The 13,726-nt window shown below is 41.8% G+C and overlaps 1 protein-coding gene across 1 annotated transcript in view; it reads left to right on the top strand.

Annotated features, from left to right (window-relative positions):
• tie1 (tyrosine kinase with immunoglobulin-like and EGF-like domains 1) overlaps window positions 1-13,437 on the top strand; it is an 85,613-nt gene extending 72,176 nt beyond the window's left edge. Inside the window, exons 22-24 of the mRNA XM_072574559.1 lie at window positions 7,864-7,960; window positions 9,266-9,365; window positions 12,489-13,437. Of these exons, the coding sequence (XP_072430660.1) occupies window positions 7,864-7,960; window positions 9,266-9,365; window positions 12,489-12,560 (269 nt within the window). The 3' untranslated portion in view covers window positions 12,561-13,437. The remainder of the gene's footprint in view (window positions 1-7,863; window positions 7,961-9,265; window positions 9,366-12,488) is intronic.
• Window positions 13,438-13,726: the final 289 nt, after the last annotated feature.

Here is a 13,726-nt window from a genome sequence, read left to right as displayed (position 1 = left end):
CAAAAGATGGGGAATTATAGACCATAAGCTTAACCTCTGTAGTGGGGAAGATGCTTGAGTCTATTATCAAGGAAGAAATAGTAGGACATCTCGAAAGAAATTGTCTCATGGTACAGACGCAGCATGGGTTGAGGAAGGGCAGGTCATGCTTCACAAATCTTTTGGAATTCTATGAAGACATTTCAAGCAAGGTGGACAATGGGGACCCAGTGGATGTGGTGTACCTAGCTTTCCAAAAGACCTTTGACAAGGTGCTGCACATGCGGTTGCTGCATAAAATGCATGATATTAGGGGTAGAGTATTAGCGTGGATATAGGATTGGTTGACTGACAGGAAGCAAAGAGTGGGGATAAATGAGTGCTATTCTGGCTGCCAATCAGTGACTAGTGGTGTACCTCAGGGATCAGTGCTGGGACCACAATTATTTATATAGATAATTTGGAGTTAGGGACCACATGTACAGTGTCAAAAATTGCTGATGACACTAAGATGAGTGGCAGAACAAAGTGTGCAGAGGACTGTCTGCGGGTGCAACAGGTAATTAGGAAGGTAAATGGAATGTTGTCCTTCATTGCTTAAGGGGTTAAAAGCAGAGAATTAATTGCTAAAAGCAGAGCAGTAATGTTACAGCTGTACAAGGTGCTGGTGAGGCCATACCTGGGGTACTGTGTGCGGATTTGATCTCCTTACTTAAGAAAGGATGTACTGGCAATGACAGGGATACAGAGGAGGTTCACTAGGTTGATTCCGGAGTTGAGGGAGTTGTTTTATGAGGACAGGCTGAGTAGACTGGGATTATATTCATTGGAATTCAGAAGAATGGAGAATGGTGGGAGGTAGGGATCTTATAGAAACATGTAAAATTATGAAGGGAATCAATAAAATAGAAATAGGTAAGATGTTCCCACTGGTAGGTGAGATTAGGACAAGAGGGCATGGCCACAAGATTAGAGGAAGCAGGTTTAGAACTGAACTGAGAAGGAACTTCTTCACAGAGAGGGTTGTTAATCTATAGAATTTCTTGCATAGGGAAGTAGTTAACACTGCTTCAGTAATTACTTTCAAAGCTAAGGTACTTTTTTGAAAAATAAAGGAATTAAGGAATATGGTGAAAACACAGGTAAGTGGAGTTGAGTCCACGAGAAGGTTAGCCATGATCTTACTGAGTGGCAGAGCAAGCTCGAAGGGCTGGATGGTCTACTGCTGCTTCTAGTTCTTAGGTTCTTATGATCAGAATTACGTCTGGGATGCTTCAGGTCTAACCAAGATTGTATAAAATTGAAGTATGACTTCACTATTCCTGCACTCAAATCATCTTGCGATAAAGTTATATTCTATTAGCACTCACAATTGTTCGTTGCACCTGCATGTTAGTCTCCAATGACCTATTAACAGTCACCCAGAAATCTTTGTATGTTTACACTTTCTAATCTTTTGGAATGCAAGAAGTACACTGTATGTGTTCCTCATACTAAAAGCAGATCACCTCACATTTTTCCACATTATATTTCATCTGCCATATTCTTGCCCAGTTTCAAGACTGTCCAAATCCCTTTGAGGCCACTCTGTATCTTCCTCACAGCACCTATTCTGACTTAGCTTTGTGTCATCCACAAGCATGGATATATAACATTTGATCTCCATGTTTAAATCAATATATATTGTGAACAGCTAAGGCCCAAATACTGATCCTAGTCACAGCCTGCCAAAGTGAGAAGCATCTGTTTAGTTCTAGTCTATTTTTGCATGTTAGCCAAAACCAGCATATTACCTTCACTCCCATATTCTTTAATATTGCTAACCAACCTCTTGAAGGAGACTTTACCAAAAGCTTTCTGAAAATCCACCATATTCATTGACTCCCATTTGTTAATACTTCTCAAAAAATTCTCAAAAAACTCCCAACAGTTCATTAGACATGATTTTCCATTCATTTGTTCATGTTGATTATGTTCAATCAGTTCATATTGATCCTGGTGTCCATCGTTTATCTCATCATTTTCCCTACAACCTAATGGAAACCAACAGGTCCGTAATTCCGCATTTTCTCTTTGCAGCTATTCTTAAGTCATGGGTGATATTTTCTACCACTAAATCTGCAGGATCCCTTCCAGAATCACTCACTATCTCTCCACTGTTTCTTTCAACACTGTAGCATGCAGAGTGTCAGGTTGTGGGCACGTATTAACCTTTGCTCCCATTAGATTCTCCAACACACCATTATTATTCAAACTAATTTCTTTCAATTCCTCAAACTCCCTAGTCCCTTGGATCTCTAATTTTTGGAATTTGCTTATATTTTCCTTAGTCAAGGCAGGCACTTAATAGTTATTCAGTTCCTATGTGGTTTGTCCATTCACCGTTTTAAATTCTCCTGAGTCTGCCTGCAACAGTGCAGAAGAACAATAAAGCACAAGTCAGAATTTATGAAAATCAAATAATCAAGGTGCTCAGGGGTAAAAGGCCTCCCTGATTGCTGGCATACAGGCGGCCATCAAGTAATTAGCAATCCTCCCATGTAATAGTAAGACTACATTACTGCCTGCAAAATGCTGTAGGCCATTTAATTACAACTAATGGATGTCATAATTATGAAAACTGACCGTCTAGCTTCATGGAGGGTAGCCAGGTAATCTACAGTATAGACAAGCAGGAGGTTGGAAGAACACAGCAAGCCAGGCAGCATCAGGAGGTGGAGAAGTCAATGTTTTGGGTGTAACCCTTCTTCATGATTAGGGGAGGTGCAATAAAAGAGGGTGGCGGGATTAGGGTGGTGAAGTGAGGGATAGGTGAATGCAGGTAGAGGGTATGACCTGGTTGGTCAATGGGAGGAATGAATCCGGTTGGTGGCAGGGAGTGGTGGAAGCGATTGGGAGGAGCTGGGAAAGGAGTCTGGGGATAGGAAGGGAGGTTATTAGAAATTGGAGAACTCAATGTTGAGTCCTCCGGGCTGTAGGCTGCCAAGGCGGAAGATGAGGTATTGTTCCTCCAATTTGCAGTTTGGTTCATTGTGGCAATGGAGGAGGCCAAGGATACTCACATCGGAAAGGAAGTGGGAAGGGGAATTAAAATGACCGCAGAGGTTCGGTCAGCCCTCGCGGGACCAGTTGAGATGCTCGCCGACCCATTCCCTAAGTTTACATTTGGTCTCACCGATGTAAAGAAGACCACGTTGGGAGCACCTGATGCAGTAAACTAGGTTGGAGGAGAGGCAGGTGAACCTCTGTCTCACCTGGAAGGACAGGTAATCTGCAGGTGAGCTGGCCACTGCTGGAGAACCTTTCTGGATTGCATTAGGAAGCAGTCACACATGGTTCCCTTGTATTTTACCAGCACCAGCAGCCTGCATTCTGGCTACCTGGGCAGAAGCCAAGTCCTCTGGATTATGGTCTGGTAACATCATAGCTATGCTACCATTTACATCCCTCTGTGATGTAAGGTGTAAGATTTATATAGAGTCATAGAGATGTACAGCATGGAAACAGACCCTTCGGTCCAACCTGTCCATGCCAACCAGATATCCCAACCCAATCTAGTCCCACCTGCCAGCACCCGGCCCATGTCCCTCCAAACCCTTCCTATTCATATACCCATCCAAATGCCACTTAAATGTCGCAATTGTACCAGCCTCCACCGCATCGTCTGGTAGCTCATTCCATACACATACCACCCTCTGCGTGAAAAAGTTGCCCCTTAGGTCTCTTTTATATCTTTCCCCTCTCATCCTAAACCTATGCCCTCTAGTTCTGGACTCCCCGACCCCAGGGAAAAGACTTTGTCTATTTATCCTATCCATGCCCCTCATAATTTTGTAAACCTCTGTAAGGTCACCCCTCAGCCACCAACGCTCCAGGGAAAACACCCCCAGCCTGTTCAGCCTCTCCCTATAGCTCAAATCCTCCAACCCTGGCAACATCCTTATAAATCTTTTCTGAACCCTTTCAAGTTTCACAACATCCTTCCGATAGGAAAGAGACCAGAACTGCACACAATATTCCAACAGAGGCCTAACCAATGTTCTTTACATGACCTCCCAACTCCTGTACTCATTACTCTGACCAATAAAGGAAAGCATGCCAAATGCCTTCTTCACTATCCTATCTACCTGCGACTCCACTTTCAAGGAGCTATGAACCTGCACTCCAAGGTCTCTTTGTTCAGCAACACTCCCTAGGACCTTACCATTAAGTGTATAAGTCCTGCTAAGATTTGCTTTCCCAAAATGCAGCACCTCGCATTTATCTGAATTAAACTCCATCTGCCACTTCTCAGCCCATTGGCCCATCAGGTCCAGATCATGTTGTAATCTTCGCTGTCCGCTACACCTCCAATTTTGGTGTCATCTGCAAACTTACTAACTGTACCTCTTATGCTCACATCCAAATCATTTATGTAAATGACAAAAAGTGGAGGACCCCGCACCGATCCTTGTGGCACTCCACTGGTCACAGGCCTCCAGTCTGAAAAACAACCCTCCACCACCTCTTTTACCTTTGAGCCAGTTCTGTATCCAAAGCATTTATTTTGTATTTTGATATGGTGGCTTGTGACATTTTTCTGTCAATGAAGGTGTTCATGACTAACTTGCAAGTATTTACTGTAGGGAAGGACGTGGAAGCAAGAGAACTTGAGGAAATAAGTGATATCTTGAAAAGTATCCATATTATAGAATAGGAGGTGCTGAAAGTCTTAAAAAGCATAAAGGTAGATAAATCCCTGGGGCATGATCAGGTGTTTCCCAGAACTTTGTGGGAAGCTAGGGAAGAAATTTATGGACCCCTTGCTGAGATATTTGCACCAGCAATAGCCATGACTGAGGTGGCAGAAGACTAGAGGGTGGCTAATGTGATGTCATTATTTTTAAAAGACTATAAGGAAAAGCCTGAGAACTACAGAATGGTGAGACTTAGATCAGTGGTGGATAATCTGAGGGACAGGATTTAGATGCATTTGGAAAGGCAAGGACTGATTAGAGTAGTCAGCATGGCTTTGTTTGAGGGACATTGTGTCTCACTAACTTGATAGAGTTTTTTTGAAGAGGTGACGAAGAAGATTGAAGGCAGAGCAAAAGATGAGGGGAGATCAAACTGAGGTATTCAAGATAATAAAAGATGTAGTTAAAACAGACGTAGAACGGATGCGTCCTCCTGTGGGACATTCAAGGATGAAAGATCATATTCTTAGGATATGGGGGAGCAAATTTAAACCAGAGTTGAGGAGAAACTACTTCTCCCAAAAGGTTGTGAGTCTGTGGAATTTGCCGAAGTGCAGTGGATGCTGGGGCAGTGAGCAATTTTAAGGAAGAGTTTAGACAGATTCTTAATTGGTAATGGGTTTAAAGGATATGGAGAGAATGCAGGAAAATGGGAGTGAGGACCATATCAGCCATTTCCAAATGGCAGAGCAGACCCGATGGGCCAAATGGCCTAAATCTGCTCCTATATGTTATGAACTAATGAATTTATGAGCGTTGTCTGTATGGACTTCAGTAAACATTTGACAAGGTTACACATGTTAGACTGGTTAGTAAGATTAGATCGCATGGGATCCAATCGAAGCTAGAATTTTGGATACAAAACCGACTTGAGGAAAGAGAGGGTGGTGGCGGAGGGATGTTTTTCAGACTGGAGGCCTGTGACTAGCGATGTGCTGGATCCACTGCTTTTCATCAATTATATAAATGATTTGGATATGAGTATAGAAGCTGTTGTTAGTAAGTTTGCAGATTACATCAAAATAGGTGTTATAGCGGATAGTGAAGAGGATTATCTTAAAGTAAAATGGGACCTTGATCAGACGAGCAATGGGCTGAGAAGTGGCAGGTAAGAGATTAATTTAGATAAATGTGAGGTGTTGCAGTTTGGTGAGCCAAACTAGGGTAGGACTTAAGCAGTAGTTGGTAGGGCCCTGGGGAGCGTTGCTGAACAGACACCAAGGGATGCAGGTGCATTGTTCCTTGAAAGTGAAATTGCAGATAGACAGAGAAGTGACGAAGGCATCTTGCACGCTGGCCTTCTTTTTTCATAACACTGAGTATAAAAGTTGGGATGTCACGTTGCAGTTGTCTAAGACATTGATGGGCTGAAAATGTGTTGCTGGAAAAGCGCAGCCGGTCAGGCAGCATCCAAGGAACAGGAGAATCGACGTTTCGGGCATGAGCCCTTCTTCAGGAATCAGATTAAGACATTAATGGGGCCACTTTTAGAATACTGCATACAATTCTGTTTGCCCTTCTATTGGAAGGATAGTACTAAATTGGAGAAGGTGCAGAAAAGATTTACAAGGATGGTGCCAGGACTGGAGTATTTAAGCTGGAGGAGATGCTGAATAGACTTGGGCTTTTTCACTTGGAGCAATGGAGACTGAGGGGTGACCTTAGGCTTATAAAATCATCAGGGGCATGGATAGGGTAAATAGACAAGGTCTTTTTCTAAAGGTGGCAGAGTTTAAAACTCGAGGGCATAGATTTAAGGTGAAAGGGGAAAAATTTAAAAAGGATGTGAAAGGTAACTTTTTCACATTGAGAGTGGTGTATGTATGGGGAACAAGCACCCAGAGGAAATCATGGAAGCAAGTTACAATTACAAAATTTAAAAGACATCTGGTTGGGTCTATGAATTGGAAGGTTTTAGAGGAATATGGGCCAAGTGCTGGCAAATGAGACCACATCAGATTGGGATGTCTAGTCAGTGTGGATGAGTTGGACAAAAGGCTCTGTTTCTGTACTGTATCACTCTATGACTCCATTTCCCTAGCTTTTCTTTTGAAACACTCTGTGAAAGAAAAAGAGTTCATGAAGAGTGAGGGGCATTTGTTTTGATTACAAGCAAACATATTAAATAATTCTTATCAGGTTTCAACCTGAGAAACTCTCTTTAGTTTGAGATTGTAGAAATCATGGCTGAAGCTGATTGTATAAGACAGTTGATCCTGAAGATTAGATTCCCTACAATGTGGAAACAGGCCCTTTGGCCCAACAAGTCCACACCAACCCCCCAAAGAGTAACCCACCCAGACCCATTTCCCTCTGACTAATGCACCGAACACTATGGGCAATTTAGCGTGGCCAGTTCACCTGACCTGCACATCTTTGGACTGTGGGAGGAAACTGGAGTACCCAGAGGAAACCCACACAGACACTGGGAGAATGTGCAATCTCCACACAGACAATCACCCAAGGCTGGAATCAAACTTGGGACCCTGGTGCTAGGAAGCAGCAGTGCTAACAATTGAGCCAGCGTGCCACCCAAAGAAGAAAGGGGATTATTTCAAACAGTTAAGAAATAGGTTCCTTCAGTGTAAAGAGAGTTTAGTTTGGAAGTTCCAGACCAGAAATGATTTATTCAATTCAAAATGGGTTATTTGAACCTTGGTTGTGTGAAGACTCAAGGAAAAGGCTTTTGAATTTGCAAGACAGAGAATCAAAGTCACAACTAAATTAAGCCCTAGACATGTTAGAGAAGGGAGTTCTGCCTGAATGTGTTGCAAAGAAGTGCTGATGGGATTAATGTGATTGTCTTTTACTGGGCATTTCAAAATGTTATATGTGAATTGTTTTATTTATTCCATTTAATTATTCATTTATTTTATGTAACAATATTTTGCTTTATTGTGATAACTAAATCTGCAGCATTGCATATTTGTATTTCAGTGAAATTCCACCTTGTTAGAACAAAACAAAAATCTGATCTACCCCTTCAGCCTTGTCCAATAATAATCTCAGCTGGGATTACACCGTCTTACTTTTCAAATTTGATGGTGGCCTATATTATATGTCATGGACTCTCATGTTGCCTAACATCAAAAGAAGTCTGTCCAGTTTCTCTATTCATTTTGTGCTATTTCCTGTCTCTTTATTGTAGGTGGAACACCATATTGCGGAATGACATGTGCAGAACTTTATGAGAAATTACCACAGGGCTTCCGGATGGAGAAGCCTCTGAATTGTGATGATGAAGTGTGAGTTTCTAACTGTTGATCCTCGTACTTACAGCCACCGTGCTGACTCTGGAATCCCAGTCTCAACCATACTCACAAAGCTTTTAGACCTTTTAGTGTTTTATGTCTTTATTTGTTTTATATTTGTTTTCCATGCTGGTGACCATTTAATTCCATGAATAGCATCACTAATATATTTCTTACAAATGCCTTTTCTTTCATTCTGATCAGTACTTTTAATATTAATGGTTAGTCTTTAATTTTACAATTATCTAAGAAATCTCAGGCTCATCAGTTAGGATTATTTATAATGAAGGTGCATGTGTCTCTGAGTGAATACTTATATGCAAACAATGCCATATGCAAAGACTGCAAGGGAGAGGACAATACCAAACAATTTAATCCTAATTTATCTGGAATTCATATCCAACAATTCTATATGCCCTCTACTGGGATATATTTGATCCCAGATGAACTTCCAACTTCACATTCTCACCATCATTAAGACACCAATTTTCACCCTGTAACATTAGCAACCTCATTCTTCTGTCAGTTAATGTATTGCCCTCATTATGCCTTGACTCAATTATTCCAATCTATCTCATGTCAGTGCCTGAAATTCTACCTCCATGGCTTCTCCCCACTTATTAATTTGCTACAGCCTTAAAACACACAATAGATAACTCCGTTCCTGTAATTCTGGCCTACTGTGTATCTACAGTTTTAATTGTTCCACCACTGACAGCGATGCCTTCCATTGCTTAGCCTCCAAGCTTTGCCATATCTCTTTGCCACTCTACTTCTGAAGGACAGTCATACCAGGCTCAAAATGTCAACCCTGTTTCTCCCTCACGGATGTGGCTAGACCTGCTGAGTTTCTCCAGCATTCTTTGTGTTTGTTTCTCTGGCTCTCTGCTTCATTTTCCTCTTTTAAGACAACTCTTAAAGCCTACCTTTTTGATTTTGATCATTTGAAGTGTTATCTCCTAATATATTTTGGGGTTCTATAACACTCCTGCGAAGTGCCTTTCGCACGTTTATATAAAAATAAGTCGCCATTTTTTATTTCAGTGCAATATTATCTCTATTGAAACAGCTTATTTTAATTTTTTTGCCTCCTAATAATAGATCTTTATTAAATCCAAGCCTAATATATCCAAGTTCATGCAATTTACAAGGAGCCAATTTATAGTTAATTAACAGGCAAATCTCAAATTGACTTTCTCCCCTTTGATATTTCTTGCTGTAACTTAAATATTCAATAAGAAAATCGAATATTGTATACCAGCGTAAATGCTTATCGTTACTTTTTTGAAACTTTCTTAGCTATGAATTCATGAGACAATGCTGGAGGGACCGGCCCTATGAGCGACCGACCTTTGCACAGATTTCAGTGCAACTCAACCGAATGCTTGAAGCAAGAAAGGTAATTCAAAAATATTTGGGATTATTAGCCAAGTAGTGAGTAGTGCTCAGTCATGTAAGTGACCCACGAACAGTTGGTTATTGACATAACAATGCCGCTAACCTGAAGGGCCTCTGTTGTGGGTTACACAGCAGCTGTTGTGAAGCCCAAAATGCTTGCTGCGTGCAGATGCAAAGGAGTCATGGGTGGAAATTTCAACTGAATAAATATATAGATTTTCCACAGAAATAGGTCAAGTTTTTTTTATTTCTTTATAAGTTCTGTTTTCCTCAAGTTTCTTTGTCATCTCTGCAGAGCTCTCTATGCACAGAGATTGCAGTGCATGTAACTTCCCTGAGTAGCTGGCCAAAACCCTTGTAATCCCTCTGTGTAGCCACAACCACAGTGGCCCTGAAATTGAACAGGAAGTGATGCTGCATTGTCCTCCAGGAAAGTGTCCAAGAGCTTTGTCCAACATTGAAGTGTATAGGATCAACATGAGGATAGTTACCAAAGGGTGCTTCTTTTATGTCCACTTAGAGTCATAGAGATGTACAGCATGGAAATAGACCCTTCAGTCCTTCCCATCCATGCCGACCAGATATCCCAACCCAATCTAGTCCCACCTGCCAACACCCAGCCCATGTCCCTCCAAATCCTTCCTATTCATATACCCATCCAAATGCCACTTAAATGTTGCAATTGTACCAGCCTCCACCACATCCTCTGGCAGCTCATTCCATACACGTACCATCCTGTGCATGGAAACGTTGCCCTTAGGTCTCTTTTATATCTTTCCCCTCTCACCCTAAACCTATGCCCTCTAGTTCTGGACTCCCCGACCCCAGGGAAAAGACATTGTCTATTTATCCTATCCATGCCCCTCATAATTTTGTAAACCTCTATAAGGTCACCCCTCAGCCACCGACGCTCCAGGGAAAACAGCCCCAGCCTGTTCAGCCTCTCCCTATAGCTCAAATCCTCCAACCCTGGCAACATCCTTATACATCTTTTCTGAACCCTTTCAAGTTTCACAACATCTTTCCAATAGGAAGGAGACCAAAATTGCACGCAACATTCCAACAGCGGACTAACCAATGTCCTGTACAGCCGCAACATGACCTCCCAACTCCCGTACTCAATACTCTGACCAATAAAGGAAAGCATACCAAACGCCTTCTTCACTATCCTATCTACCTGCGACTCCACTTTCAAGGAGCTATGAAACTGCACTCCAAGGCCTCTTTGTTCAGCAACAGTGCCTAGGACCTTACTATTAAGTGTATAAGTCCTGCTAAAATTTGCTTTCCCAAAATGCAGCACCTCGCATTTATCTGAATTAAACTCCATCTGCCACTTCTCAGCCCACTGGCCTATCAGGTCCAGATTCTGTTGTAATCTGAGGTAACCCTCTTTGCTGTCCACTACACTTGCTACCCTGCACGCCAGAAAAATGGGGAAGCCACTAAGGTGTAAGAAGTTGTTGACAATGCCCTCATTTGTTGAAAAATGTGGTGCTGGAAAATCACAGCAAGCCAGGCAACATCCGAGGAGCAGGAGAATCGATGTTTCGGGCATGAGTCCTTGAAGAAGGGCTTATGATCGAAACATTGATTCTCCTGCTCCTCGGATGCTGCCTGGCTTGCTGTGATTTTCCAGCACCACATTTTTCAACTTTGGTCTCCAGCATCTGCAGTCCTCACTTTCTCCTCGACAATACCCTCATCCCAATATTTGAACACAGCACTCATTGGCTCCAGAACAAAGAGAAGGTCCCATTCCATATATGTTGCAATGTCTCCACAGGTTCAAAGGAAATCCAGGGGTCTCAGTGTGTGTCTTGGTGCCTGTCATGACACATCAAATTGATGTTTGCAATCGCTGAATCAGTATTTTGGAGGCAGAATTAGTCTAACATTGCCTCCTAGTCAAAAACTAGCGGGGCTGATCACTTGCATAATCATTAATTCAGAGCATTAAATCGATGTCTCCTGATTTGGAAAGTGATGATTGTAATGGTTTGGCTCTATGGTTTCTTAGGTTATGAATATATCTTTAATTGTGAAAGTGGGAGAGGTTAGAACAGTCAAACATGGAATCTGTTTGACTTCCGCTCAAACTACTGAGATGTATTTAACCCTGAGTGGTCCTCTGCAAAACAAAAATCACAATTTGAACCCTAGGTTCAAGTGATTGTGAATTTACAGTAAAAGTAATTATTTCTTTGACCACATTTTTGTCATACACAAAGATATGATTGCTTGAGGGACAGGGAAATATTATATTTATGCACTAGTAAGTATTCCTGTTAATTCACAGTAGAAGAGGGTTTGTACTCTCTGGGCTGTAGCAATGGCTCCATTAAATAAGAGAGAAAGCATCCAACAGAATGCAAGGCATCCCTCTTTAGTCTGTAGGTTGATCCTAAGGGAAGCTGAGTTAACAACCAGGCAGGGATATCCATACCAAAAAAAGTCCAAGGTTTCAACCCTGACATAGGCTAGCCTTGCTGATTTCACCTGGAGACTTGGTTGTGATACTTGTCTCAATGGCTGTCAGATAAATTTGGGAATGGTAAGGCTAGCAAGAGGGTATATCTAGGGATCAAAAGTGAAGACCAAATTCTGCCAGCACTGTCATATTCAGCAATGTGTACCATCTATTGCAGAAATTTACCAATTCTTCTTCGGCAGCACCTTCCAAACTCTTGACCACTACCATCTAGGATGACATGGGCAGCAGATAGATGGGAACATCAGCTTCAAGATTCCTTCTTATTGACTCACCATCGAGACTTGGAAGTATAGTGCCAATTCCATCATTGTAGCTGGGTTAAGAGCCTGCAGTTTCCTCCCTGACAGTGTTGTGGGTGGACTGACCAAACAGTTTGCAGCAGTTCAAGAAGCTAGCTCACTATGATCTTCACAAGGACACACAGGGATGGGCAATATCTAGAGTCCCAGGCAGCTCCACTTATGAAGAATAAATAAAACAAATGCGATCAAATCGTCTGTATCCATTTCTAATGGGCACAATATCATTGCCTGCATCATCCAGCCTAGTTAGATATCAGTACTTTGAGGGGGTAGGGAAAAATAAATATACCTGTAATAAGTATTTAAACTTGTTAATTTTTCTCCATAGGCTTACGTGAACACAGCTTTATTTGAAAACTTCACTTATGCTGGAATAGATGCTACAGCAGAAGAAGTGTGATAACCAGGCTACCCCTGGGCTCATGCAAATAGGAACACTACCTGAGGTCATGTGGGTTCATGCTAATGATGCTCACAGACTGCTCCACAGTCTACAATCCCTGTTCAAAGAGATTGCAAAAAGCCTGAAGTTGACTGCTTGCACCATGAGCCAACAAGCTAAAGTAAAATATGAAAAGAAATGATTACTTCCACATTATAAAGATTAATGTGAGTTTAAGACCTGTCCCTAATCCCTGTGACAGAGTGGATGACTGTTCTAATCCAAATGATGGAATGGGGATCTTCAAACTATCTTGTGAGTTGTGAGATTGAGGTTGCCTGCCCAGCTTCACCTGAAAATCAGCTGTGGAAATGGCATCTTTACATCCGATAAATAAGACAGCATTACTCAATTCCAACTTAAGAACGAGACTCTCTGCAACGTGGCAGTTGGAACAAAAGAACTGAGTGAAATAGAATAATAATGATGAAGTCAGTCATTTGAATGTGTGCAGATGGTGTACTGGCAATATCACTGAACTAGTAATCCAAGGACCCAGATTAACACTGTGGGGACATGGGTTCAAATCCCATCATGGCTGCTCATGGAATTCAAATTCAATTTATAAAAGTCTAAAATGCAAAGCTAGTTTCAGTAATGATACCATGAAGCTACCATTGATTGTTACAAAAAAGTATATCTGGTTCATTAAAGGCCTATAGGGAAGGAAATGTGTCATCATTACCTGGTGCAGCCTCTGTGTGATGCCAGACCCACAACAAAGTGGTTGACTCTTAACTGCCCTCTGAAATGGCCCAGCAACCAACACAGCTGAAGGACAATTAGGGATGGGCAAGAAATGATGGCCTTGTCAGCAATGCACACCTGCCATGAAATAAAGAAAAAAATGAATGTTTTCAGTGTAGTTGGTGTTTTATAGTAGTACATACACACTCTAAACAGTGTTTGTGTGCGTGTGTGTGAGATGGTAAGCAAACTTGCCAGTGGAAACCTGGAGCACGAGGTTAACAAAATGCTGTACATCACTAAATGTGCTAAGGTTTCTGTGAAGAATTTTCTGTTTTTTTGAACCCCAAATAGTCGAGAAGTAATACGTTTGTCCAAATTACATTGGACTTTAGAAGGGTGTAATTGGTCCTCTTTACTGACCTATGGCTTCTCAA

Source organism: Chiloscyllium punctatum, chromosome 7 (genome assembly GCF_047496795.1).
Source record: "Chiloscyllium punctatum isolate Juve2018m chromosome 7, sChiPun1.3, whole genome shotgun sequence".
Classification (NCBI taxonomy): Eukaryota; Metazoa; Chordata; class Chondrichthyes; order Orectolobiformes; family Hemiscylliidae; genus Chiloscyllium; species Chiloscyllium punctatum.
The sequence above is the reverse complement of the archived record's forward strand: the minus strand, read 5'-3'. Positions and strand labels throughout refer to the sequence as shown.